This window comes from Lathamus discolor, chromosome 4 (genome assembly GCF_037157495.1).
Source record: "Lathamus discolor isolate bLatDis1 chromosome 4, bLatDis1.hap1, whole genome shotgun sequence".
Classification (NCBI taxonomy): Eukaryota; Metazoa; Chordata; class Aves; order Psittaciformes; family Psittacidae; genus Lathamus; species Lathamus discolor.
The window spans coordinates 33,784,830-33,810,539 of NC_088887.1; the positions used below are offsets into that span (position 1 = coordinate 33,784,830).

The window sequence follows — 25,710 nt, forward strand, 5'->3', positions numbered from 1 at the left end:
GTACAGTAGAAACATCTGTTTCTAAGCTCTGTCCCAGAACTGTCTGTCCCAAAGAGTGGGACTTTGCACTTCATGTTATTAAATTTAATCCTATTTTTCTTATTCTAGTTGAGGTCATACAGTTCTTCTTTTATCTGACACAGCGTGTGATTCAGTGTGACCTTTCACAGCTACCTAGCTGAAAGTACCACAGGACTTAAAAAAGAGCTTTCTAGGAGGTGCTTGTTCATGGTGCTGGAATAAATAGATTTGATAGATCAGTGTGTGAACTGAGGAACAGTTTCTCTGATGATTTTAAATGAGAAAGTTAAGTGACTATATATGAAATCATTACTTCTGTTTTTCTGTAGCTTCTTGATGTAGTTTAATTGGAATGCGTGCTGGAGAAAAGGCTTTTTTTTTTTTTTTTTTCCCTGAATCTAGAATGTTCCATCAGGGTGAGCACCAGTTTCTATTAGACTTTCCACAGAAAAGTGAGAGACTCTGCTGTGAAGAGGGAGAAGTGCTTGAATTCATGTTTTCCCTACACAAGCACCATGTTTTTACCAAAAGATTAACATGCCAACAAGTGTTCCTTTCACAGGAAAATGTCCAGAAGGGTATATTTTCATTTGTGTACTGAAGTAAAATTAGAAAAGCACCTCCCAAAGCTGTAAAGTCAAGTTTTAGAAATTGTTTTGTGCCACAAAACTAACAATGTTGTCTTTGTTGCCAGGAGACTGAAAAGTCTGATGCCACGGATGGAACTGAGGCACAAACAGAAGACAAGGCAGACGAAGGGGCTCATGATGAGGTTCAGTCTGCTCAGTCAGAATCAGAAGATCAACAGGTAATTTTTCCTTTTTCCCTTTGTGATATGAGGGTTTTACCTGTGCCAAGTGCATGAAGCATAAACGCACAGGCCTTCCTATTGTGCCTCAGGATGGAAAAACTGATAGCAGAGTGGTCCTGTTTTTCTTTTGGATGCATTTTCTTTGACATCATGGTGATATGAAACCTAGATAAAACTCTGGGGAACTTGCTCTGAATCTTGAGTGACAGTGCTTGTCTTTATTGGAGTTTCCTTTTACACATTCTTACCATAAGTTCTTGGGTTTTAATGCTCATTTTGAACCAGACCCTGCTTATGGAGAATAATTTGGGACTAGACATCTGAGTCCTGTTTGTGTAGAAAAAAATGCTGCTATCAATGGCCAGTGTCTGCAGGACTCATAAATCTAGTTGTTAATGGTTGTTGTCATGTACCAGTATTGACTGCTGTTGCAGCAAACCATATCTGACAGTGTCTTCTTCAGGCCAGGCAGAAACCCCTGGGCAATGCAGAAATTGAGACTTTTGTTATCCTTTTGCTGCATCATGGTTTGATGTTGCAGTCACATGGACAGATCTCAAGCTACAGCACTAAAGGTTCTTGGCCACCTGAGTTCCTTCAATTCCGTAGGATAATATCCTGCTGTTAGCTAACATCAGTAAAGTACTTGTGGTTGAAAGTAGATGGATCCTGCAAAAAGGGACCATTCTGCTGTGTGCTATCTTCCTCAGGGGGGTGTGCATATTACTGGCCAGGTTCTAGACCCAGTGGAAGACTAAGAAGAAATGGATCCTGTGTCTGAAGATAGGGATCAGGCTCCTTCAGTTCTCCTGCTGCTCTGACAGTTTGGCATTTAAGGATGGGTTTATTTTGATGTTGCAGTGTCAAGTGACTCTCATCCCAAAGAGGCAGGCCTACTGCTGGATCAAGCACTTGCTGGGTTTTTTGTGGTTTGGAAATCAGATGATCCCAGTGGAATATCTGTCACAAATGCATCATGTTTTTCACTAAAGAGGAAAACAAATATGTTTTCATTGTTTCGTTGTTTACCATCTAGCTGCAATGTTTTTCAGAGGAAGCACCTCCCTGTAAGCCTTTCCCCATTACCCTTTCTAGCAATGGCTGTAGTCATTGTTAGGCTGGAAAAGCACCCTTTTACATAGCCTCATGCAAGTCTCAGGTGCTGGGAAGTCCCATTTAAAATTTCAAAATGGCAATGAGGAGAGACAGTTCTCAGTGGGAACTGAAATTTCACATTAAATTCTGTCCAAACACTTCTCATGTCTCAGAATTTCAGCTGGCGCGTGAGTGCCATCAAATACCATTTTCCTTGGCTCTTAAGACCAGCATAAAACTGCAGTGCATCCCCTGGCTGGCTTAGGTTACCTTGCCATTCTGGCTGGTAGAGTACTCTAATATTTTTTAAATGCAGAATGCTGGAACATGTCTGCAAATGTGTCAAGCAGCTGTGTATGAGAGGTTTTGTAATGACATAATGCAATACCAGTCCTGTATAACAAGCACCTTGCTCCTTTTCTCACAGGATGGACTGGAGCTGTAAATGGAAAATATATTCTCCTTTAGCTTTTCTGGGAGGGGAGTGGCAGAGGAGCGAGCACAAGGCAAGATAGTGTGTTTGAACAGATTGTTCTGTGGTTGTAAGGGTATAAAATATGGTTAGTTTTACAAACCCCCCCCTTTCACCTGCACAGTCTTGGCAGTGTTGAAATGGTCTTACATAAGAAGTAAGAGTCTTCCTGAAATCGTCCAACTCTGATACCCACCTTCATCATGCCAGGTGTATATTAGAATCATAGAATAGTTAGGGTTGGAAAGGACCTCAAGATCATCTAGTTCCAACCCCCCTGCCATGGGCAGGGACGCCTCACACTAAACCATCTCACCCAAGGCTCTGTCCAACCTGGCCTTGAACATCGCCAGGGATGGAGCATTCACAACTTCCCTGGGCAACCCATTCCAGTGCCTCACCACCCTTACAGTAAAGAACTTCTTCCTTATATCCAATCTAAACTTCCCCTGTTTAAGTTTTAACCCATTACCCCTTGTCACTACAGTTGCTAATGAAGAGTCCCTCTCCAGCATCCTTACAGGCCCCCTTCAGATACTGGAAGGCTCATAGGGGAAGTAAAAAAAGCACTGTTTCTGTTCCTGTCTCACTTTTATATAGGGTACTTCCCACTGCAAGCAGCAAGGTGCCAATGTCTCCTGCCAGGGCTGCACAAAACCTATTTCTCACCCTGTTCCACCGCCCACTTCCCTTGTCACCTAGGACAAATCACTTTGGTGATGTGGCATCTGTCTCTCTTGCCACAGTTTATCCCAATTATCACTTCTGTTGGGATGGCATGAATAATTCTGTAGAAATTCTGTTATTCTCATTCACAACAAACAGCACACAGAGGATGAATAACTTTGAGGCAGGTCCAGTGAGACGAATTCCACTTTATGTTTCTGTATGCCAATTCGTCTTTGAAAAAGAAAGCTTGAATAACATTTCATTACCTGGTCAGGTGTTTATGAAGTTAAATACATTTGAAGACTGTCAGATTGCCATTGTAGTATCTCCCGTGGGTGTTAGGTCCTGAAGGGTACATGTAGTATCAGCACAGTATTTTCAGTATTCCCCTTTCTTCCTCTCATTCTGCAGCCCAGCACATCTTGTTTGACTGCTTTCCAGACTGAATAGATGTTTTCTGTGTGCTCTCCCCACCCATGTGTTTTTTTTTTCCCTGTCTAGCTTAGTAAGAGCTGGTCTCTGTATACTGAGTTCTGAAAGGGTGACCTTTGTATCAGTGACCCACCTTGTTTTGCAGCTGAACAGTTGCATCTTTTGAACAGTAGTCATGTCCCTTTTGGAGTGTCAACTTACTCTTTTGACAGACCCTCAAACCAAAATACAATAACGTAAGCACCACAGTTTTATGTTCTATTTCTGAATTAATATACCAGTAGGAATCGAGTATTGGCATTTTGGCCATGTTTAGCAGTCAGTTTCATACCAGCTTAAAAATTGCTCTCTCATGCGGGGTGTAACCCAGCTGGCTTTTCTCCAGTGACTCTGCAGGAGAAACGCCAGTGCTATGGAAAAATTCTGGAAGAGTCTGGGCAAGATAAAGATATCTCAGTCTTTGCCAATGAGCATATGACAGGTAACAAAATAAACTGTGACTGTCTCAGTTGTGGAGCTGCATAAAGGCTCCCAGATTTCAGAAGGGTCTTTAATGCCTCAGTAGCAAGGATGGCATCTGATGGTCAATATGGGTACTTGTGGAGGCTGCAGCCCTCCTCTACTTCTTTTGCCCTTGCTGGGGGATGCAGGAGTCCAGAAGCTCCAGCTTTTTGTCTCAGGCTGGTGTGAGCCTGAGGAAACCAGTGAGAGACCCCAACCCTCTGAAAAACAAAACTCTTAAGTCAGCAGCTGCTTCCTGAAAGTAGGTATAAGTGGCAGTGCAAAAGGTTGTTCTTCATACACCTCACATTAGACTGCCTAGGCTTCAACACCTGCAGCCCCTCATTCAAACAAACAAACAGGAAACCTTGGAGCAGATGTTGAAAGAGAAAGGCTCTTACACAGATGCAGTAGTAATTAACAGAACAGTTTTCAGCCTGGTCACCAAGGAACAGCTATGCTAAGATTTCTTTAGATTATGATTTTTTTTTCACCTTAAACCTGTTGCATACTTTCCTTCCCTAATAACTTCGTCAGGCTTATCTCATAATTTTTTTCAATTCCTAATCCCTATCCTCTAAGGTTGAGGAACCATTTTCTTGGGGTATAGTGTCCCTTTTTCTTGCTTTGTCTGTCCCTTTGTTTTTGTGCTTTTTGAGGGAAAGGACTGTGACCTTCTCTGCATATGGGAAAGCAAGGTCTCTGCTGGTCACTAGATATGATGGTAATATTTTTTCTTTATTTTACTACCTGATTTTAACTTCAGATTTTAGCTTGGGGGTTAGAATATTTTTAAGTGGTGTCCCAGTTAAATCAGTTTGCAGTACAGATTAGGCTCACTTCAGGGCAGAATTATTTTAGAAACATGTTCAAAAATCATATTATAATGCAAGTCTGTATCCTGTCTCAGCAATTCCCCAGACCACATATAAACGCTGGCACTGCAGTCCAGTTCCTTATCTCAATTCATTCTATGCAAACTCATATCGACCACTCATGCTTTCTGCATGGTACTATTCCATATGCCTTTTCTCTTTGGGATTTTGCGTAAGATTAGCTCTTCTCTCCAATAACCAGCTTGGTTTCTAACATTAAATTTCTATTCACTGTACATTTATATCATTTTCTCTTTTATCTCTCTTCATCACTTTTGCTTGATCTATGGTCTAAACCCATCTTGTATTATTTCTTGTTCCCCAGTACTGCTGAGCCAAGGCATCTGTTCCAGCCTACAACAGTTAACAGAAGTGCAAGCCAGATTCTGAGCGGTGATGTGTAACATAGATAAGACTCTGCATAATTCTGATCTAACTTTCATTTTGCAGACCGCCTAATTAAAAAGAAAAAAAAAGAAAAGAAAGCCGCAACAAGCATCAAACCTCCAAACCCCACCTGGAAAAGCAAACAAACCCCTCCAATGCTTTGCTCATCAATGAAGCAGATTTAATTTGAAATAACTGAGAAAAAGGGACCTGTATTTAATGGTTTTATAGCCCTTTTTCAAAGTAAAGGTTTAGGATAAATGTGCATTGTGAGTTAATCTGAAAGCCATTATCTCAAAATAAGTCCACTGAATTCCACATAATGTTCCTAAATCCAGCATTTAATTTCTGCTGTTTCACCTGCATGACCTCTGATATTCTTTCTTTGATCTATCTTTTAAACATGTTCTTTTGTATCTGTTATGTAGGAAAGCAAGGAAGAACATGCAACAACAGGGGTATAGTATATTTTGCCTCCATCCTTTGTTTGCATGCATTTAATTCCTTTTCAGTCTCATTGCTTCACTCAAAAGTCAGTAAATTCTTATTCATGAAACTAAAAATACTAGTGTTATGTTCAGCCAGAGAAAATTATCAGTCATATCATAGTCTTATTGTTTGGGAACAAAGATAGGCCTCTAATAATTAAAAAATGCAGATGGAAGAGAAATTGTCTTTTACAGATTCTTTAATAAAATGTGCCAAGGATTTCCAAGACAACTCTATCTTTGACAATTGCTAACTGACATCACGCTGATTGCATTTTCAGTGTTGTGAGTGTGAAAGAGCCATTCTGATAGTTTAGACAGTTTTGCCTGTAAAGGAAATATTTTCCTTGCCAGAATTTGAAAGACGCAGGTGCAAATTCTTATGCAGTTTTCTCCTTTTCCTGGCATTTCAAGTTTATGCCTTGAATATTTCTTCAGTATTGGAGCCCTCATAGCAGCCTTCCAGTATCTGAAGCGGGACTATAAGGGTGCTGGGGAGGGACTCTTCATTGGGGACTGTAGTGATAGGGCAAGGGGTAACGGGTTAAAACTTAAACAGGAGAAGTTTAGATTGGATATAAGGAAGAAGTTCTTTACTGTGAGGGGTGGTGAGGCACTGGAATGGGTTGCCCAGGGAAGTTGTGAGTGCTCCATCCCTGGCGGTGTTCAGGGCCAGGTTGGACAGAGCCTTGGGTGAGATGGTTTAGTGTGAGGTGTCCCTGCCCATGGCAGGGGAGTTGGAACTAGATGACCTTAAGGTCCTTTCCTACCCTAACTATTCTATGACTCTACGATTCCCAGGAAAACTAACGATTACTTTAGGCTATTTTCCACTACAGGCTAGCAATTAGTAAGAGAACACATTCACATCTTCCCACTTCCAAACTGCAATATATATATATATATATATGCATATATACATGTGAACACATACACATGCCTGCTGTCAGTTATGCAGTATGGACCCAGCAGCTGGAATGGAGTTCCATGGGCAAAGTAGGGGGGCTCCTGGTGAGGCTGGCGAGGGTTGTTAAGGCTGCTTAGTGCACCCTGGCACCACTAGCTAATGCTTCAAGCAAGCAAAATACCATTTTTTTCTGTAAGAGGTAATTTACTTGAATTTTGAACTGAAGTTGTTAGTATCTGAAAGATGTTGCTTGTCTGTGGGTTTACCTGGCTGTGTTTCAAAAACTGCTAATGAAAGACCCCTTTCCTGAGGGGCAGTGCTGAAAGAGGCAATATTCCTTTGCCACAAGAACTTCTAATCCAGCTGGCCTGTGTGGACATTCATATTACCTTCCTGGTTTTGCAGGGAGGATCCCTTAGTGCAATAATTTTTCTCTGAAAAATGATTCAAACCAAGAATCTGCTTACAACAGGTCCATTCCCCAGCACATATTTAAGCTGGATTTTACTTCAATGGCTCAGATGTGGCTCTTGTACAAACAGTATGTGTCAGAGAGAAAAAACAAAGGGGTGTGCTACTCATACTACCTCCAGTCCTGACTGAATACTAATTATATATTCTTGGATTGACTGTTTGATTATGCCAGGAAGAAACGACCATAATTTTTGTAGTCTAGGTAGTGTATGAAGTTATGACATTTTGAGCTAAAGCTTGTTTATACACACAGAAAGAACGCCTTTGAACAAGAATTTGCTGGAAGAGAAGGAACAGAGAAGCTTACAATGCAATTTTGAGTTCTTTTTCAGAGTAGGACTACACTTCAAAGCTTCATTTACTAGCTCTTAAAAGACAATAAGCGCAGATTGTTGTCTGTCTTACATAAATGCTAGCTTTCAGATAACTGTTCATTTGGTTGACTGAAGAAAAGGGCTATTGTCTTTAAATTGTGCCGTTTCTTCTTTATAAAAGAGAGAAATAAAAACTTCTGAAACAGAGACAAGGCTGTATTATCTGATTCTGAATGATTTTTTGATTATTCCGGAGCCTAGTTCACGTGCCATGAATCTTGACTTGTTTACTTCTCCAAGAAAGTGTATTATTAAAAATACTAAACTTGTTTCATATTTGCATATATTTCATGTCCTCCTTTTGATCTTGAATATTTTTTTACAACTTAACCATGTGCCATATTCTAGCCTCTCTAAGAAGGTTCTTATATTCCAGCACTTGCCTATTAACTCCAGAAAGCTACAGCTCTGGCATGATAAGATTAAAAGCTCTATGCATTACTTCTTTGTTCTATTTTTTTTTTAAAGCTCAAATAATACCACATTTACTAGAAACAGAAAAGTTGCAAAAGCAGAGCTCTGCATTTCAAGACTGTTTATTTTCTCTTCAGTTCCTACATGATAATTAGAACTGTTTTCTATAAAAAAGGAGGAAGAAGAAAAGCAGGAAGAGGGAGAAGAAAAGGAAGATGGAGAAGAAAAGGACAAGGTGGAGGAGCAAGAAGAGTCTTAGTACACTGTGACACATTCTTTCTTGAGCAGGTTTTCAGGTAACCATTAAGATGTCCAGCACAGTTTCTAAATGTTCTTAAAGTAACACAAACTTGAAAAATTTGTATGTATTGTTGTTATATGCAATGACAAGAACGGAAGGTATGTACCAAAACCAAGAAAGTTTACATTTGAAGCATAACGGTTAGTAAGAACTATTGCCTTTATTGTGCCCATTAGTTTTCCCATTTCTCTGGCATCAATGAATCTGACTTTCCTGCACAGCTGTCTCTGTCATCCCTAATATCCACCATATTTTGCAGGCTCTTCCATCCATTCCCCATCGCTCTTACAACATTCACTTCTCTGCCAGGCTTCTGATAGCTGCTTTGGGCATATTCCTTAGCATCTTCCTGTGCTGTGTCCCCTAAGTATGAGCAATGCAGAGAGCAGCATGCTCTCCGAATGGGCCAGGGCTCTCCTGGCATGGGCCAGCACAGTGATCTGTACCCTGTACTCTGCACTGATGAGGCAGCATCTCGAATACTGTGTTCAGTTCTGGGCACCTCACTACAAGAAGAACGTGGAGGTGCTGGAGTGTGTCCAGAAAAGGGCAACAAAGCTGGTGAAGGGTATGGAGCCAAAGTCTTATGAGGAGCAGCTGAGGGAACTGGGGTTGTTTAGTCTAGAGAAGAGAAGACTCAGGGGAACCTTGTCGCTCTCTACAACTGCCTGAAAAGAGGCTGTAGTGAGGTGGGGATCAGTCGCTTCTCCAAAGTGATAGAACAAAAGGAAATGGCTTCAAGCTGCGCTAGGGGAGGTTTAGGTTGGGTATTAGGAAAAATTTCTTCACAGAGAGGGTGCTCAGTGTTCAGACATGTAAAATCACAAAAGGAGTACTAAATTCTAATCTAATTTTCCTTATTTTTGTTCAGGAAGCACAAGCTGGAGTAGCCCTGACAAAGAAAATAAAACTGATCTCTTGAGCAAATCATCACTACCTTTCATGCCTGTATGCTTATGAACATATAAATGCATAACAGAACAAGATAGCACTCTGTACTATGTGTTGCCTTTATATATATATTTGGTATTCCATTTGCTTGTTAGAATGGGTCTTCTTATATCTGACTGATGATATTTCAGTTGATTGTTATATGTTGGAATAGTATTGTCTATGTCACGTTCTAGACTGTAAGCTCCTCAGGGCAGGAACCGCGTCTTTTTCCATGTTTATGTACTGCCAAACACATTGCTGCCACTTAGCAGATAACTGCACTCACACAAGTGACCTATTTAGAGAAAAAGCAGCTCGGTGTTGAAAACTGCAAAGAGGCTTCCTGTGTGCAAGCTGCGTGAGTCACTTCTCCCTCAGCTGGCTTTTGAAAATGATTGAGATTTCCATTGTATAGCAGTTTAAATAAATGCATTTTCTGTCATATCTCTTCTTTGTCTTCAAAAGCATTAATTCAACCCTAGATCTATAAAGTTTTCTCAATTTCCATCGTCTCCATCGTTACAGGGGCTGTACAAAGTCCTTTTCCTTGCCTTATGTTCCTGCTGATGTTTCTGCATTAAAGATGATGATCTTCATTGAAGGAAAGAGATGTCCCAGTTCCTTCTGCTGAAGCCTTTTCAGCCTTCATGGATATATACATATTCACTGGGCCAGGAAAGTGGAGAAAACTAATCCGCATTCACACTGTAACTGTTGGTTAGAATTTCACTGAGGAGGAAGGAGCTTGGATTTCAGTCGCTTATAAAAACTCTTGTAGAGGAAGGGCAGGGATAAGAAATGCTTATTGCAAAAGTAGCCCATAGCTTCATAAACTAAACAATCTCCAAAGCAACTACAAGTTTATGTTCAACTCTGATCGGGAAGAGGTTGGCTTTTCAAGCTGAGATCTCCTACACCACGAGTGCTTGAACAGTGGCTGAACAGATAAAGTGGACAAGAAATTTATGGAGGCTTCTGGAATGCCCTGGGTAGGTACATCTGAAGTTGCAGTTGTTGGGAGGGAATGGATGGGGAAGCAGGGCTATCTGTGCTGTTCTTACCTCGTAGGTGATGCTGGTCCAGCTAGGGGAAGAACCTTGGAGTCCTCACTCACAGCTCACATGCAGACCCAGGAAAATGCTGGGCACCGTCAGGACTTTACTACCATGTAAAGCCTTGCTGAGGTGATATCTTGAGCACTTTGTTCAGTCCGGTCTTTGCATCTTGGGGAAGACTTAGTGGCATAAGGATAGGTAAAGAGAAAACAATGGTCAGAGAGGATGAAGCAGCTGCTCCATGAGACTGAAAAGACTCTTTGATTTGGAGAGGAAGCAAAGGCATTTACAAAGGTCATAAAGGCAGTGAATAGGATGAATGCAGAGCTGTTGATCAAAAAATCCCACAATAGTATAATGAAAATTAGTATACACAGTTAGTATACACAATGAAATTAGTAGAGCAGATTAACAGAGGTAAAAGAGAGTACTTGTTTTATATGTTAAGTTGGGAACCTCTCGAATTTGTTGTCACAGGATGTTATGGAGACTGATGATGTTAACAGGGCCAAGCAGGTATGAGGCAATGTCAGGAATGGAAGGCTTGTAAGTGGATACTATGGCCTGGGATGTGTCTACCGATATCCCTAATCCAAATATTGTGGGTGCAGAAAATTTGACTGGGAACAGAAAAATTGAATAGAGAGGACTTACTGTCCCTGAAGATCATTGACCACTTCCACTTGCAGACTGAGTGCCAGGTTAGGTGAGCCAGTGATCTGACCATTGCTTATGTCCCTGCCGGTGATTTCCTGGGGAAAATGTTCCCCATCTCACCAGCAGCTGAACTGGGGTGTCAATCATTGCGGCAGTAGTTCTGAGCAAAAGGCTGGACTTGGGAGTATGGTAACCAAAATGAAAACAGAACTGTTAATTACTCTGGAAATGCGGTAAATCCAGGGCAGTGAGTATGTGTTGTGCAACAGCTGGCATGTTTATGGTAACCTTGACTTATTCCTGGGCTGCCACGGCCTTGGATGGCTGATGAGCCACAGGCTCCACTTTTCCCTCTGCTGATGTACAGAGCAAAGGGCCTGAGTGTACTCAGTACATCAGGCAGGGCCACAGGCTTTGGATTTGAGACAAAATCACCACACCTTGTGTATTCAGGTATTATTCATTAAGGCAGAAATATGGCAACCATCTTCTCGAGAGGGTATAATCTGGAAAGCCTGTCAGGGAATGTGAGGAATGCTAAGCCTCCTGTACTGGGGTGACACACTCCCCTGGTCTTCAGCTGGTGACTGAGTTACACTCAGTGTGTAGTGAAAAAGTAAATGGGATGGTGGATGGTCATCCTCACAACACAGCTTTTCGGTGCGTTCCTTGGGATAATGCTCTTTTAGCATGTGCCAATCATCATCTCTGCCAGACCAAAAGGAGGATGTGAGTATGCAAAGGATAAACTGAAAGCTGACGGCAGCTTGGTGGTTTTAACCATAATGCTAATTCTGCTTACATAAGCTTAATACTTTCTGCAGTAATTTAGCGCAACTAGGCAAAGCCTTTTTGGATTACAGCTGAATGAAAATCGGTAACAGATATGTGAGCTATTGACTTAAATTTGTTTGAAATCATACTGTCTACATTTTTATATCATTCATATTTTAGTGGGACAGAGTATCTGCAAGTTGTTAAACATGGTGTGCCTGGTACACGGTGTTTCATAGCTTCAGGAAGCTGTGGATGCAAAATCATTCTGTTGCACCAGCATGTTGCTTTCTGTGACACTCTGGTATGTGAAGTATTTTCCTTGGGTGACTGATGCTAGAAACTTCTACTATACTGACACAAGCCAAAAATAGAAAGGCTTGAAACTGTGCTTCTTACAGATCCATGTATGTCATAGGATGGTGGATGTTTGCACTTTTAAAGTGATTGATTGCCAAGTTGAACAGACTGCTGACGTGTAAAAGAAGCAACTAAGTAGATAAGGCTAGGCAATGCTTTGTCTTCTAGGAAAATAAATACTAGAGATTCATTCAGTTGCTACTAATACAGGGGTAAGGCCACTTGGGCCATGCTGTCTCATACATAAGAGCATGTCTGAGCTAAAAAATTGTATAAGAGGGTTTCTCCTAAGAAAGCTCTAAGGGAAATTAATTGAGAGAAGTTAAACTGTTCTGTAGTTTTGCCAGTAAAGCACTAGCCTCCAGTCCGTGTTCCTGGTCACCTTTCCAGCCACCGCATCTGTTCACCTGCCTTTCAAATAATAAAACTTGCTAATAGTCTTCTGTTGACTGCAAGAATATCAGTGTTAAAGGAGACAAAACTATTTACCTGTGTCCTCTGACAACTTCAGAAGGCTGGAAATACGCTTGATGAAAGATCTGGGAAGCTGAAAATTCAAGACAGTAATTTCGTTGGGAGGCAGATTGGAAGTTTGTGGTTTGATGTCAAATATCCTGACGGATGCTTTCTGTTCCTCCAGTTGCAAAGTCACTGCCATGCATAAAGCGAATAGAGGAAACAACAACTCTCAGCTGAGATTCATTCTCAATGTGTTACTGTCTCCATGTTTTGCATGGGGAGATAAGGTGCAGAGGCTGGATGACATGCTTAATACCAACCAAGGGCACCTAGAGTCCAGATTAGATGTGGGCTACCTGCTGTGCATTCCTCTGCTTCAGAACATACCAACCATGGGTTTGCCTGTGGTAATGACTTTATATCAATGAATATTTTGAATTGCTCAGGTTGGAAAAGACCCTTAAGATCATCAAGTCCAACCATAAACCTAACACTGCCAACTCCACCACTAAACCATGTCCCCAAGCACCATGTCTACAGAAGCAGAAAATAATGCAAGAACCTAGAAGAACTGGGGTTTTTTTGTGTTTTTTTTAATTAACCACTTAGCACCTGAGTGGGCAGAGAGAAACCTCGCTTGGGAGGGTGGGCTCATTGTCAGCCCACTGCATAGAATCACAGACTGGTTTGGGTTGGAAAGGTCATTAAGATCATCCAGTTCTGCTCCCTGCCCCCTGCCCCCAAAGGGCAGGGACTCCTTCCACTAGACCAGGTTGCGCAAAGCCCAATCCAGCCTTGCCTTGAACACTGTCAGAGATGGGGTCTGCAGATGCTCAGTGACAGAGGGTCACATGGAGCTTTCTTGTTGCACAGCCAGAGCAGCATGCTGAGCGATGATGAACCCTGCTATTGCCAGCCTTAGCCTTCAAGATCCCATCAGCCTGATAAAGTTAGCAGCCCCAGGGCTTGCCAGGCAGCACAAAGCACATAAGCTGCCTTCTTTCTTGCTGCCCAGCCTATATTTAATTTCCCTTCCCTTCCCTTCCCTTCCCTTCCCTGCCCTGCCCTGCCCTGCCCTGCCATCTCTGCAGTGGCAGCCCTGGGTGATGTGCTAGGCACAGCAAGTCGCAGGCAGCAGGGCTGTGCATGGGATGCAGCTGGAAAGGGCTGGGATGCTGAGGGGTGCTTCTCCTGGGCTCCCCAACAAGGGGTGTGTTCCAGCCCTTCCAGCCAACTTAGCAGCAGCATATCAGGTGTGAAAACTTGGCACTAACTCGCTGGTTCCTTACCCAAGCTGGAGAGAAGGGAAAGAAAAGCAAGAAAAGTGAGAAAGTGGGGGCAAAAATCCCCTTTAGGCCAGGAAGCATCTTCTGATGATTGCACATGAGCATTTCTCAGCAGTCAGTGATGGAGTATAGTGTGTTAAGAGAAGTTTTGGCTTTCCGTGTGCTCCAGTACTTTTCCATAAGGATTATAGCATTGCTGGATTTTAATAATGTAGCTTACTGCATTAATATTGGCTACATCCAGCTTAAATGGATCTGTTACTGGCATCCATGTGCTCCTAATCAGATTCTGATGAAAGCTACAGGCAATAATAGAAAATTACGTTGGGTTTCTGGCCAGCCTTGGGCTGGTTTCAGCGCAGCTGCTGGTGTAGCCCATTGCAGACAGTGCAGGAGACAGAGGAATGGGCTCTGGTGACAGAAATCTGGACTGGGAGACACCAGCCACGCTGACTGTGGCGGTGGGTGAGGTATTGGCTGGCTGTCTCTGGAGGTGGTGAGGACACCTCCACCTGATGCCCAGCACTGGGAGAGGAGAAGGCAGTGAGGAAAGAGACACAGCGCTGGCAGGGATGTGCCCAAGAAGTAGCAGTGAAGTAGTGAAGACCTCCAAGGATGGGTCCTGGGGACCATGTTTAACCAGTGGCCCCAGCACAGGATGCATGTGCTGATGAAGTTCTGCACTGGCAAAGAGCTGGGGCACATTTCCAGTGTGGAGGAGAATGGTATGGTGTCCCAGAAAAAAAGCGAAAGACCCAAAACGCGGAAGTGAGGTAAAATTTGGTGCATGGAGTAACAGCATCATGTGCTTTGGCAACAGATGAGGATTTCTGTTCGAGCTTGGAGCCCATCCCCCTAGGAATGGCACAGGGGAGAAAGGCTTGTGTGCACAGGTTTGCCTCCAAGCCACGGGGAGCTGTAATGTGATGCACTGGTAGCAAAGAGACATGTGATGAGTAGATGCGCTAAGGAGCTATTTTCAGAAGTGAAGGGAATACCAAGCAACATTGCAAGGCACTGCAGTGGCACCTCCTTTGGGGCAGGTACTGTGTAATGTTTGAACCCCTGGTCAAAAGGACACGTTCACACTGAGATATTGTGGAAATATTCCAGGTATCAAGGTCTTGCACTGTTCAATTTACAAAAGGAAGTGACAGGACCTTGGTTGGTGTAGGCCAGCAAAATTTCCAAACTTGAAATCCCCCAAAATTGAAAGCTATTTTGTACTCAAGAATAGAGAAAACACAAAGCTGGAGAAGGAAGTTAGTCCAGAGGAAGGGGAAATAATGTCTCTTCAGCAGATGGCACACTGCACGTTTTACATTATGTGCCATGAGGAACTGCGTGGAAAATAAAGCAAGGAGAGACCATGACTGTATGACAGCATATATTGAACGTACAGGACAGGCTGCTGAGCACACTGAGAAACAGGATGACAGCAGGAATATTTCCAGGATCTGGGAAGGTCTCTCACCTGGAGAGAGGAAGCAGACGGAGTGGCAGGTCCCCTTCACACTCCTGTGAGGCTTTTCCCTGTGATGACACAGCTGAGAGTTTGCAGAACTTCACAAGGAAGTTGGGAACTTCCCTTTGAGAAACTGGCTGCTGTTAGCAACCGGGGCTTCACTGGTGGAAATTGCTATCTAGGGATGCCTGTAGTAGATTAGATAGATGAAGAGAGTGAATTCAGCCAGTGCTATATATCTTCAGCAAAGAATTGTGCATTCCTGTTCTTCACAGTATGTTTTAATCTGAAGTGATCTTTGACTGTTAACTATTCCTCAGGCCAGCATCAACATCTTCTTTCAAGTGAGTAATGCTACAAACACAGGTGTTTTGGTGCGCGGTGTCCTAGGGGTGCTTGTTGAAGTCTTGTCCACTACTATTCAAACATCACAAGAGCCTGGCAGACATCTGATTCCCATCTGCGTCAGTGGGCAGGACTCAGAAATGTGCTGAGATAATCCCCTGGGAGGTGACGAAGCCTCTTTGGGCTGCAGACAGGCCCACCCAACAGTTACCGCTGGGCTGCATCCAAGTCCCAACAGCTGGCAGCAAGGCTTATCGACATGCTGCAGGTGAAGGTCAGAGACTTCTACAGGGTGTCCTGTCAGGCTCTATTTTTCACTTCCAAATTAGATGTGACGCCGATGGCTTTCTCAGCCTCTTGTGCCGAAACAGCAGCAAGTACCTCTGTGAGCATAAAGGCATCTTCTGCTCACTAGCAAGAAGTCAACAGTAAAATAAGCCAAGGTTTTATACTTGGTTTTGTCTATTTTATTCACTGAGAGGTCATGGGGTGGAATGGGGAGGAAGCTCATTTGTCACCTGTTGAAATTAGGCTCTGTTGCAGACATAAGCATCGAAGGAAACATCCTTGGATATATTGGCGCAACACAGCATGAGGACATGACTTACCAGACAGATGGCTTCACTTATCCCTTTGGGTAAGCCTTTGCCAAGCAAACACCTTTTGGAGGGTGAGACAAGGGCCTTGTGACTGCTTGCTTGCTTTCGCATGATACTTGAAGGTGGCAGGGCAGGGCTGCCCTCTCCAAGGCCTCATCCATCATGTGCTGACACTGAGGGTGTGCGGTTGCTAATGCCCCAAACTGAGATAACAGAAAATCACTCTCAAACTGTGTGTCACCCAGTAAACTGTCCCTGACCTCGCTGAGACCAGTAAAGAGAAAAGTTCAGTAAGACGCTGTACTCATTGAGATAAAACACCGCATCCCGCTGGTGTGCGGGTTAGGTTGGGATGGAAGATGGCAGGGCACTGGAGAGCAAGAGCCTGGCAGAAGGAATTACCTGTAACTGGCATACCCAGAGGAGCAGGGGGAGGCTTTTGTCTCTTGGTGACATGGCTCGCTTTTAGATAAAAACCCACCAGCTGCCTATGGAGCAAAAATAATGACTCCAGCAATTCTGTCCCACGAGTTGGGTGAATTTTTTTGTATGAGTCATTTCCTCTAAAGCAGTTTGATTAAAAAAACCAAACGTTCCCCAAAAGCGAAGCTCGGTGACTTCCTCAAATCTTGCCTGAAATTTTGTTGAACTGGACAGTTTCCTCTCCTTCCTTTGTGGGCAGGAACCTGGATACACCCGCTGCTTGAAAAAGGAGTAATAGAACCAGCTAGGTTGGAAAAGACCTCTAAGCTCATCAAGTCCAACTGTTACCCCAGGACTGCCAAGTCCACCACTAAACCATGTCACTGAGGGCCTCATCTGCACGGGTTTTGAACACTTCCAGAGATGGCGATTCCACCACTGCCCTGGGCAGCCTGTTCCAACACCTGAGTGTGCTCTCGGTGAAGAAATTGTTCCTAATATCTGATCTAAACCTTCCCTGGTGCAGCTTGAGGCCCTTTCCTCTTGTCTTATCACTTGTTACCTGGGAGAAATTACTTGGGAACTTCTAACCCTAAATGTATTGTGGGGTGGGTTTTGTTCTGTGGGGTGTTTTGGGCCACCTGTGCAGCCAGGATAGCAGTCGAGCAGGGCTGGGAGTGCGAGCTGCCGAATGTGGCCCCATGGCACTTCTGGAGTTCAGCAGTGGAAGAGGACTGTCTGTCAGGGAATTTGGGATTCCCTGAGCCCGTTGGCTGCTCTGAACCTTGAGAGCTGCCCTGCCCCAAACCACGAGAGCTGCCCTGCTCTGCCTTGCTTGGTGCCCACCTGCCTCCCCCTTGTACATCTTTGTGCTCCTGAATGCAAAGTTTAACCCAGAGTTGGTGAATTACTGGGTTTGTTGTTGTTTCAGCCGGGATAATAATGCTGCTGATCTACGTTTGTCACGGTACCATTATTAGAGACAGATTATCTGTGAGACTGTTGGTCTGGAGCCTGTTGCTGTACCCTGATCCTGTAACTCACTGGGGCTGCCCTGGGACCTTGTTCTGTCTGTCTTGATTTTGCGGCTGACTGTAATGCTGTGAAAGCTTGCTGCCTATGAATTTTTTGGTGGAAACCAAGGGAAATAAGAAAGCAAGATGGACGGCTGTGTTTTGAATAGGGTAAGCATGGACAGTGAAACAGCTGCCTTGCAGAGTGGGGTGGAAAGTGACAGATGGTCCTAAAAAGTCACTTCATATTAATGTGCTGTGTATTAAGTACATTGCAGAGGATATGGGTTAGCATTCAAACTATAGCAGAAAAGTGCAGTACGTACCTATTTAAAGCTGCTGAGCTGTCTATTTTTGAAATGTTCGGTCATTAAAAATCTCCTTAGACATCTAAGAAAGTGCGTCAGGACGTGACACACAAGTCAGCCCTGGCTGCGGAGAGACCCGGCTGCCACCGGCCAGAGCCAAGCTGCTTCTGCTGAGAGGACAGAGGACAAAGATGAAGCCTTTTTCAGCTTGGATTTTGAGCAGAGTCTGCTCCCTGTCCCAACAGCTACTTATATTTTTAGTGACTCTTAAATACACTCAGGAAGGCCCTTATCAGAGGTGAGACTGTGAGTGCCAGCCTAGCCTACACCAATAAGGGAGGTCCCACCTCAGCCAGTCAGACTGGGGGCACCCACTGGCTTCGGGGGATTCAGGAGGATGCAAGGGGGTCCCAGGGGAGCTGCTTCCCCCCAGTGGGAGCAGGGACCCGCAAATCCTGCTCTAGAGGGGGGGTCCTCATCCGTGAGTTCCCTGTCTCACGTGTGGGACAAGCCCTCAAGCAACAAAGAGAAGTTGGAAGCTGTCGATATAGGAGATGTCACGTGTGAATTAGGTAGCCAGGAAATCATGGGGAAGATGGACTTCTGGTTACCAATATTCACTGCCATTCACCTGGAAAAAAGCCCAACAAACCCACCCCAAAACCCAACAGGGAAAAAACCCTGTACATTTTTAAAAGTATAAATACATCAAAGGCATTGACAAATATTGTTGGAGTCAGTGGTTTTGCTCAATTTACTAAATCACTGCAAATAATACTTTTAGGTAACAGGAAGTCATGTAGTAAAGCAGGGTTGCAGGCAGGGGAATGGAGGACTGTACTGATAAACAAGGTTTCCCTGGGAAGAAAAAGAAGTAGAGTAAAGTAGTTATTTCAGATGCCCACATGGCAATGTGTTATACAGAAATTCAAGGTCTTTAACGAAATAAATGTTCACTGATTGTCCTTTCTTTAGTGAAAAACGTGTCACTTCCTGGAATTCATCTTGAAACCGAGTGGAAACGTTTCAAAGAGAAAGGATGTAAAAATTGTTTCACTTCTGTATTTCTGTTGAGCTTTCAGGAGAACTTTTTGACTTTTCGATCTATTTGTAGGTAATATCACATCAGATTTCCTCTGCATCCCATTTTATACCCACGCTGTGCCCAACAGCAGATGCTCTTGCTGTGTTCAGCTGGATTTGGAGTACATCTGCTCAAGAAGAGAACAGTGTAGGAGCTGTTCCTCCTGCTGGTGTTGTAGTGCTGAAAATGCTTCTTAAAAACCAGGGCTAAGAGCTACTGCCACAGCCTGTATCAGCCACAATACACTTGTAGTGATGCAGCTCTGGTTTTCATTTCCGTTGCACTGGTGCAATTCTGCTCGCAGATGTGGTCTCACGTAGGCTGGTGAAATCGGGCCATCCATCATCACCGCAGTGAGCAGCCCCAGGCTTGAGCCAAAGCTGTCTGCTGAGGTGCACGTTACCCATCAAGGTGAGTGTTTAACAACACACTGGGTGTATCAGTGAACTTTAGGTTTGTCTAACAATGTTATATGACTTTGCTGGCTCCACACAGGACTTTGCAGGACGTGTGCTGGGCAGCGCTGGCAATTGCCCACAAGGTAAGACCTGTCTGGCCCCCCGGGCTGGCACTGAGGGCTGTGTTTGCAAGATGGACCTCCCATTGCTCCTGAGGGTGCATCTGCCAGCCTGGGCCCCACCGAGGCAGGGTGAAGCCCTGCTGCAGGCGCACGCTGCCACGCAGGGCCCCGCATCGCCGTCCCTTACCCTGGTCCTCACTGGCCTTGTGGAGGTGACCTTGGGCTGAGTGCTCTCTGGAGAATCTGGGTACGTGTCTCCAGATCTCTCCTTTGCTGATGCTCTGAGGGAAAGCATTCTACAGGCTTTCTGTAAATGTGCTAGAACTGTTTTGGGAACTGTTTTCTCTCTAAGAAATATTGGTGTTTCTTCAAAAGAGTGGGTCCAGAACCAGTGGCTGAGCCATAAACCCTGGTGCAGGATGAAAGCAAACCCTCTGTGTCTACCCCATCCTTCTCCCAGGTCAGGCTGTTGAGCTAGGGAGCAGAAAACCCTTCTTGAAGCTAAATGAAGGCGTATGAGCAGGGCACACGCTTTACAGCTTTGCAGCCATTGTGGCCTAGGGCCCTGCACAGAATTGCAAGTGCTTTTTCTTTTTCTCTTTTTCTTTTTTCTCTTTTTCTTTTTCTTTCTTTTTCTTTTTCTTTTTTTCTTTTTCTTTCTTTTTTCTTTTTCTTTCTTCAAAATGGGGGACAAGGGAAAGAGACACAAACAAACGAAAAGCTTCCACATACTTCCAGTTAATTGTGCAGTGGGCAGGGGCCAAGACCTCTGTTTTCCTTATTCCTGCCGACTGAAGCCTTGAAGCATGTGATTTGATTATCATCATTATCAAAATGCTGTGCTCAGTGCCTGCTGTGAGAAAGGACATTTCAGGGCAGCTCAGGGGGTCACTGGTCCCTGCAGCAGACATGGTGACCCCCCGCTGTGCCCATCACTCCCCCCCCCAGCCTCTTCCCCATGGAGGTGTGCTGTAGGCTCCTTCTAGGAGAGATGCAAAATGCCACAGGCAGTGAGACGGAGGCTGTGCTGTACCTTCCTGATGGCTCCTGTGTTCCATAGCCTGCACTATTTATTTAAACAAGACACCATCTTAGTTAAAGCCTCAATGGCTCAAAGTCCAGCCTCCAGATGGTGTGCCAGGAGGGATGTGGGAAGGTCCAGTGACAATTGGGAGCACCAGGGTTATGCTTTTGTCCGGGGTACTCTGTTGGATGATGGTGTCATGCTTGAAGAGGGATGTGGAAGTGATGGGAAGAGCCAATGGGACCCAGACCCTGGAAAATAGCCTGGAAAATAGGGATATAATCAGCTCAGGTCACTCAGCCTAGCAAGAGGGCGACTAAGGAGCAAGCTGCTGTGCTATGTAGGTCACCTTTGTAGGCCAAACCTTCAAGTCCCAGCCAGCCATGAGACCGGTGGGGATGAGGATGACCAGTGGCCAAAACCTGCAGTGCTGCTCCTACGTTCAGAGGACAGGGAGGGCTGAGAGCCAGGTGGATTCAGGGGTCACCTCGCTCTTGCAGCAGTGAGACAGCTTCATCGTCCTCATGGGTGGGTTTGAAGGAGCCCAGGAGAGAAATGCAGCATGGTGTTAATGGGTGTTTCAGCTAACGAGTCCTTGTGGCAGCAGCAAGGAAACTTCATGTGCCCAAACCCCCCACACTGTGGTCAGCATCAGCCTCATCTGCTGTGCCAGTGCAGAAGGCATGAAGTCCTCATCTTCACCTGCTCACAATTTAAGATGACTTTGGGGAAATTTTGGGGCAACTCATTCAAAATTCAGGACAGCTCAATGGCAGTCTGTGTCTGCTGATGGAGTGACAAGGCAGCTCCACTGGGCAGGAAGCAAGCCCCAGCCAGCAAAAGCACAACAAGAACTAAAGCAAAACACTCCTACAGTTTGGATGGTAAGCACTTTGGGCAGCTTATCAGTCAAAGCAAGAGTTTTGTGTTGCTCACGGGCCCTAAGTCAAGCTGAGGCTCCTTTCTGAAAGATAGTCTGTCATTCAGCCAGACCTCACCGACTGCTGTGAGGTGATGCCTGCGGGCACATGCTGGCCAGGAGATGGATGATGGCCAGAGCTGGTCTGCCCTGCTGGCTGTGGGTCTGAGTGCCCCCAGTGAAACACAGGGTGTACCCCTAGCCCAGTCATGTCTGCATTGCTTCCCACAAATGCCAGCTATGACTAGGGCTGTGGGTTCATACCAGCTCTGCCATCCACTATGCGCAGCCAGCATCCACCCAGCCCACAGCATCAACTTTCCAAGGAAGAAGCAAACCAGGAGCCTGTTGCTATGAGCACCGTTCTGCTCCCATCCTTAGGAGACTGCACTGTAAGGTGAAGCATTGGCTTTTCTCAGCAGATAGAATGCTCCAGGCTCCACTAGTAATTAGCATTGGAAATAATAATGACTGGGATGAGAAAAGGCTGAGGACAGCTTGAAGGTTTTATACAGGATGAAATGGAAAGTCATGGTGCATACATCTCAGGTCTTGTGCTGACTTAGTGCTGCTGTGATTTGTTAAGGAATACATTCGCAGCTTCAGCAGGAGGTGGAGACACTCCTGGGCTCACTGTAGTTCTTCACAGTTTGCAAGGCCTATTCATAGCCCCAGACAAAAATAGTAGGCATACGTACTATATACATACTATACTACAATTGTATGTATACAGAAACTATGAGAGTTTGGCTTAGCTAGCAAAAAATCATTAGCAATGTACCTGAAAGAAAATCAGAACACTTTGAAAACTCTGAATAAAATTTTATTCATGTATTACTTACGTGGTTTCTTACCAATGAAGGGTAGAAGATGGTGTTTGGCATGCATAAACAAAACTAATATTAAGAACTCCATATCCTTTGTGAAGATCAATTAAGGAAACTTAAAGCCAGATGGGTGCATTTAAGTGGTTCCATTAACTGACTTTTATGTCCTTTTACTGATTGGCTTTATTCAGGTTGCAAAGTTAGGGTGTGAACAGCTATGGGCAGCTTGAGACTTTTCCCTCCACATGAAATTCTTATGGGAAACTGTTTGCCAAAGAGGTTTTTTTTCATGACCATTTTGTCTCCAGCATTTTCATAAATGGCTTTTTGCTGGGAGGTAGTGAGCTACAGCTGAGGTTCACCTCACCATTCTGCGAAGAAGAATATGAAGCAACCGAATGAGTATAACAGAGTCACATTACCAGCATGCATGTGTTTTTCCAGTGGGAGCATTGCTTTCCATAAACTTCCTTTAAAATGCAGTTAATATGTTTTGGTCTCAGTGGTGTGCAGTAGACTGGTGATGCAGCTGCTGTTGTAGCACTAAACCCAACCCTGCCAAGAGAGGGAACAGTCTCCTCCCTCGCTAACCCCATCCCTGTCCTTGTCCCAACCCTCTGCATGTGGCCCCATGCATGACTGTACCCCAGGGCAGTGGCACCCTTCAGCATGCTGTGCAAATGGAAGCAGGGTACAAAGACAGGCAAATTCATCTTCCTTTGCTCTTTAAGCCATGGTTAAAAAAGTATATCTAGATTAAAAAACTGTTAATAATTTTACCCACATATGGCTTAAAACCCCACCTGCTGATTCATTTAACAACAGAGAAATGTATAGGGTAGGGTAGGGTAGGGTAGGGAGGAAACACAGGACACAGGGTGTGTGAAGGTCAGCAGGAGAATCCCTCCTGTGCTCCGAGAAATTAAAATAGGGCAAGATGCTGCCCTGAGAGTTCTGACAAGTACAGGAGTCAGCTGTGGGGAATAGCACACAGCACCGGCTTCCTGTTAGCTGCTGATGCCAAGAGGTTTTTAAGCCTTGTTTGCGCAGGTTATTGTAGAGCTTCATATAGAATCATCGAATCAGCTAGGTTGGAACAGACCTTTAAGATCATGAAGTCCAACCTTTACCCAGGACTGCCAAGATCACCACTAAACCATGTCACTGAGGGCCTCATCTACACGGTTTATGAACGCTTGCAGGGATGGTGATTCCAGCCTGTTCCAACGCCTGAGCACCCTCTCAGTGAAGAAATTTTTCCTAATATCCAACCTAAACCTCCCCTGGTGCAGCTTGAGGCCGTTGCCTCTTGTCCTATCACTTGTTACTTGAGAAAAGAGATCAGCCACTTCCCCTCTCCATCCTCCTTACAGGCTGTTGTAGAGAGCGATAAGGTCCCCCCTGAGCCTTCCCTTCTCCAGATTAAACAACTCCACGTCCCTCAGACTTTCCTCATAAGACTTGGGCTCTAGGTCCTTAACCAGCTTTGTTGCCCTTCTCTGGGGCATATTTTAATACAATTCAGTGATCACTATTCCCACTTTCTCCCTAGCAGGGATGCTGTTATGTAGATAAAGCTTCACGCGTAGCAAGGTATCTGGTGTGCCTACTTTACCAACAGAGCTTGCACTGTCTACCAAAGATACATTTTTGCATCATCAGAATTACAATACTGTAAATCTGAAGGTAGAAACCATTTTCCTACTATACAAGTAGGTTTTACTAGTGACAGTTTTCCTCATATTAGATTAACCTGTGTGGCTATTACTGTCTTTATAGCATAAACCGTGCTTATTGAAGGGATGATACTGTTATTTCAACAAAAGTCCTTCTCCTGACTGAAATAAATCAGTGTAGATTCACTGTAGAAATATCTTGAAAACTTGCGTATGAAAGTTGGATTTAATTTTGTATTAAAATGAATAGCCTTGAAACTTCCAATGCAGTCAGGTAAAGAACCTGTTAAAACATCCTATATGCACATTAAGCATACAGCTTGAGAATCACTTACCCTCTTCAGCTGCAAGTACTTCTCTGCCTCCCCCCACAGCTGTCTTATCAGCACAAGCGTTCAGAAAAGCCCAAGGACAGAGCTCCTGTTCACATTTTTCATATTGCTACAAAACAAAAAGCAGCAAACCCAAACCCAAACCCAACAATGGCATCTTTTGATGGGTGTTTGAAGTCTGACCTCATCTGCCTGCCTTATGCTTGAACAAGCTCTCATGTGGAAATATTAACTGTCACTTAGCGAGGCCACGTCCAACTGATGTTACTTGTCAGGGGAAATGACAGTACAGAGCCACCAACTCAATCGGTGTTTTGAGCTGCCAGTTTCCTGCTTGAAGGAGAAAGGAACGGTGTGGATGGGGGATGCTGAGTATGGGGGTGATTCTGGTTCAGAAAGCAGAAATACCCCTTGGTTCAAGCTGAATATCTTGCTTTGTGAACCCCACCTCCTCCGCAGCCAGCTGAGCAGCTTCGATTAGTTTATCTAGCCTCTTTTGATGACTAAGGGAACAGGAAGATTATAGTTTAAGTATATAATTTTCATTTGATGTGACAGGTTAAAGCTATGTGCATTTAGAGAAGGCTTAGATTATTTTAGTTCAATTACAACACTGATTTAGGCCCTGACTCACTCTTTGAGGCCTGACTTCATGTAGAAATATGTTGACTTAAATTTACTGCTAATGAAATATAGGCATATGTTTACATTACTCTGCTTAAATGTTTTGCTGGTGTAGGGGTGGGCTTACGCTGCAAGCACAATCCTGAATCGGAGGTATCAAGAAGTAGATTTTGCCTGGGTTTTTTTTTTTGTTGGTTAGTTGGTTGGGGTGTTTTTCAGGACAAAGGCTAGATATTCCAGAGTCTTATTTTCTTCCTCTTGTGCCCCTCCCAGACATTAGCCTGTGTAATCTCTGAGCACAGTATGTGCATTTCAGTGTGCCGAATACTCCCAGGTCTCCCTGGCTTTAATAATAGCTGGGCAGTCTAAGAGCTTGGAAGAAGCAAACTGCTAAAACCCACAGAGCAAGCTGGGAGCAGTAACCTCTTGCTGCCATGGCTGAAGGGAGTGGAAATAGATTTTATATGATTGCCTTAGCAATCCCATTTCAGTATACTCCTTGGCTAGGAATGCCCAGAGGGCAGTGGGTAAGTGATGGGATGTGCAGCAGCTGTTTGAAGCAGTCCTCTGCAGCAAATCTGGAAGTGGATCTGAACCTCTCTTCTCACTTGTATTTCTCCTGCAAAGTCGAACAAGCAAACAACATCTTGTATGTCTCCTTAACTACACCTATCCATCTCTAGCCTTTGCGTGGAGGGGGAGGAGGAAGTGAGTTGCCAGCAGCCCATAGTGATTGATTCAGCTCTTGTTTTTTATGCTGCACTAGAACAACCTGTTTCAAAAATGACAATCACAAATCAAAGCAA

At 44.3% G+C, this 25,710-nt stretch overlaps 1 protein-coding gene across 4 annotated transcripts in view; it reads left to right on the forward strand.

Moving 5' to 3' along the window:
- Window positions 1-9,598, forward strand: part of SH3BGR (SH3 domain binding glutamate rich protein) — a 52,928-nt gene extending 43,330 nt beyond the window's left edge. For 3 of the 4 annotated variants that reach the window (XM_065676975.1, XM_065676972.1, XM_065676974.1), the window contains exons 4-7: window positions 716-829; window positions 5,692-5,721; window positions 8,096-8,216; window positions 9,093-9,598. In XM_065676975.1, the coding sequence (XP_065533047.1) occupies window positions 716-829; window positions 5,692-5,721; window positions 8,096-8,179 (228 nt within the window). In that variant the 3' untranslated portion in view covers window positions 8,180-8,216; window positions 9,093-9,598. The remainder of the gene's footprint in view (window positions 1-715; window positions 830-5,691; window positions 5,722-8,095; window positions 8,217-9,092) is intronic. The other variant, XM_065676973.1, reaches the window with a different exon arrangement.
- The last annotated feature ends 16,112 nt before the right edge of the window (window positions 9,599-25,710 follow it).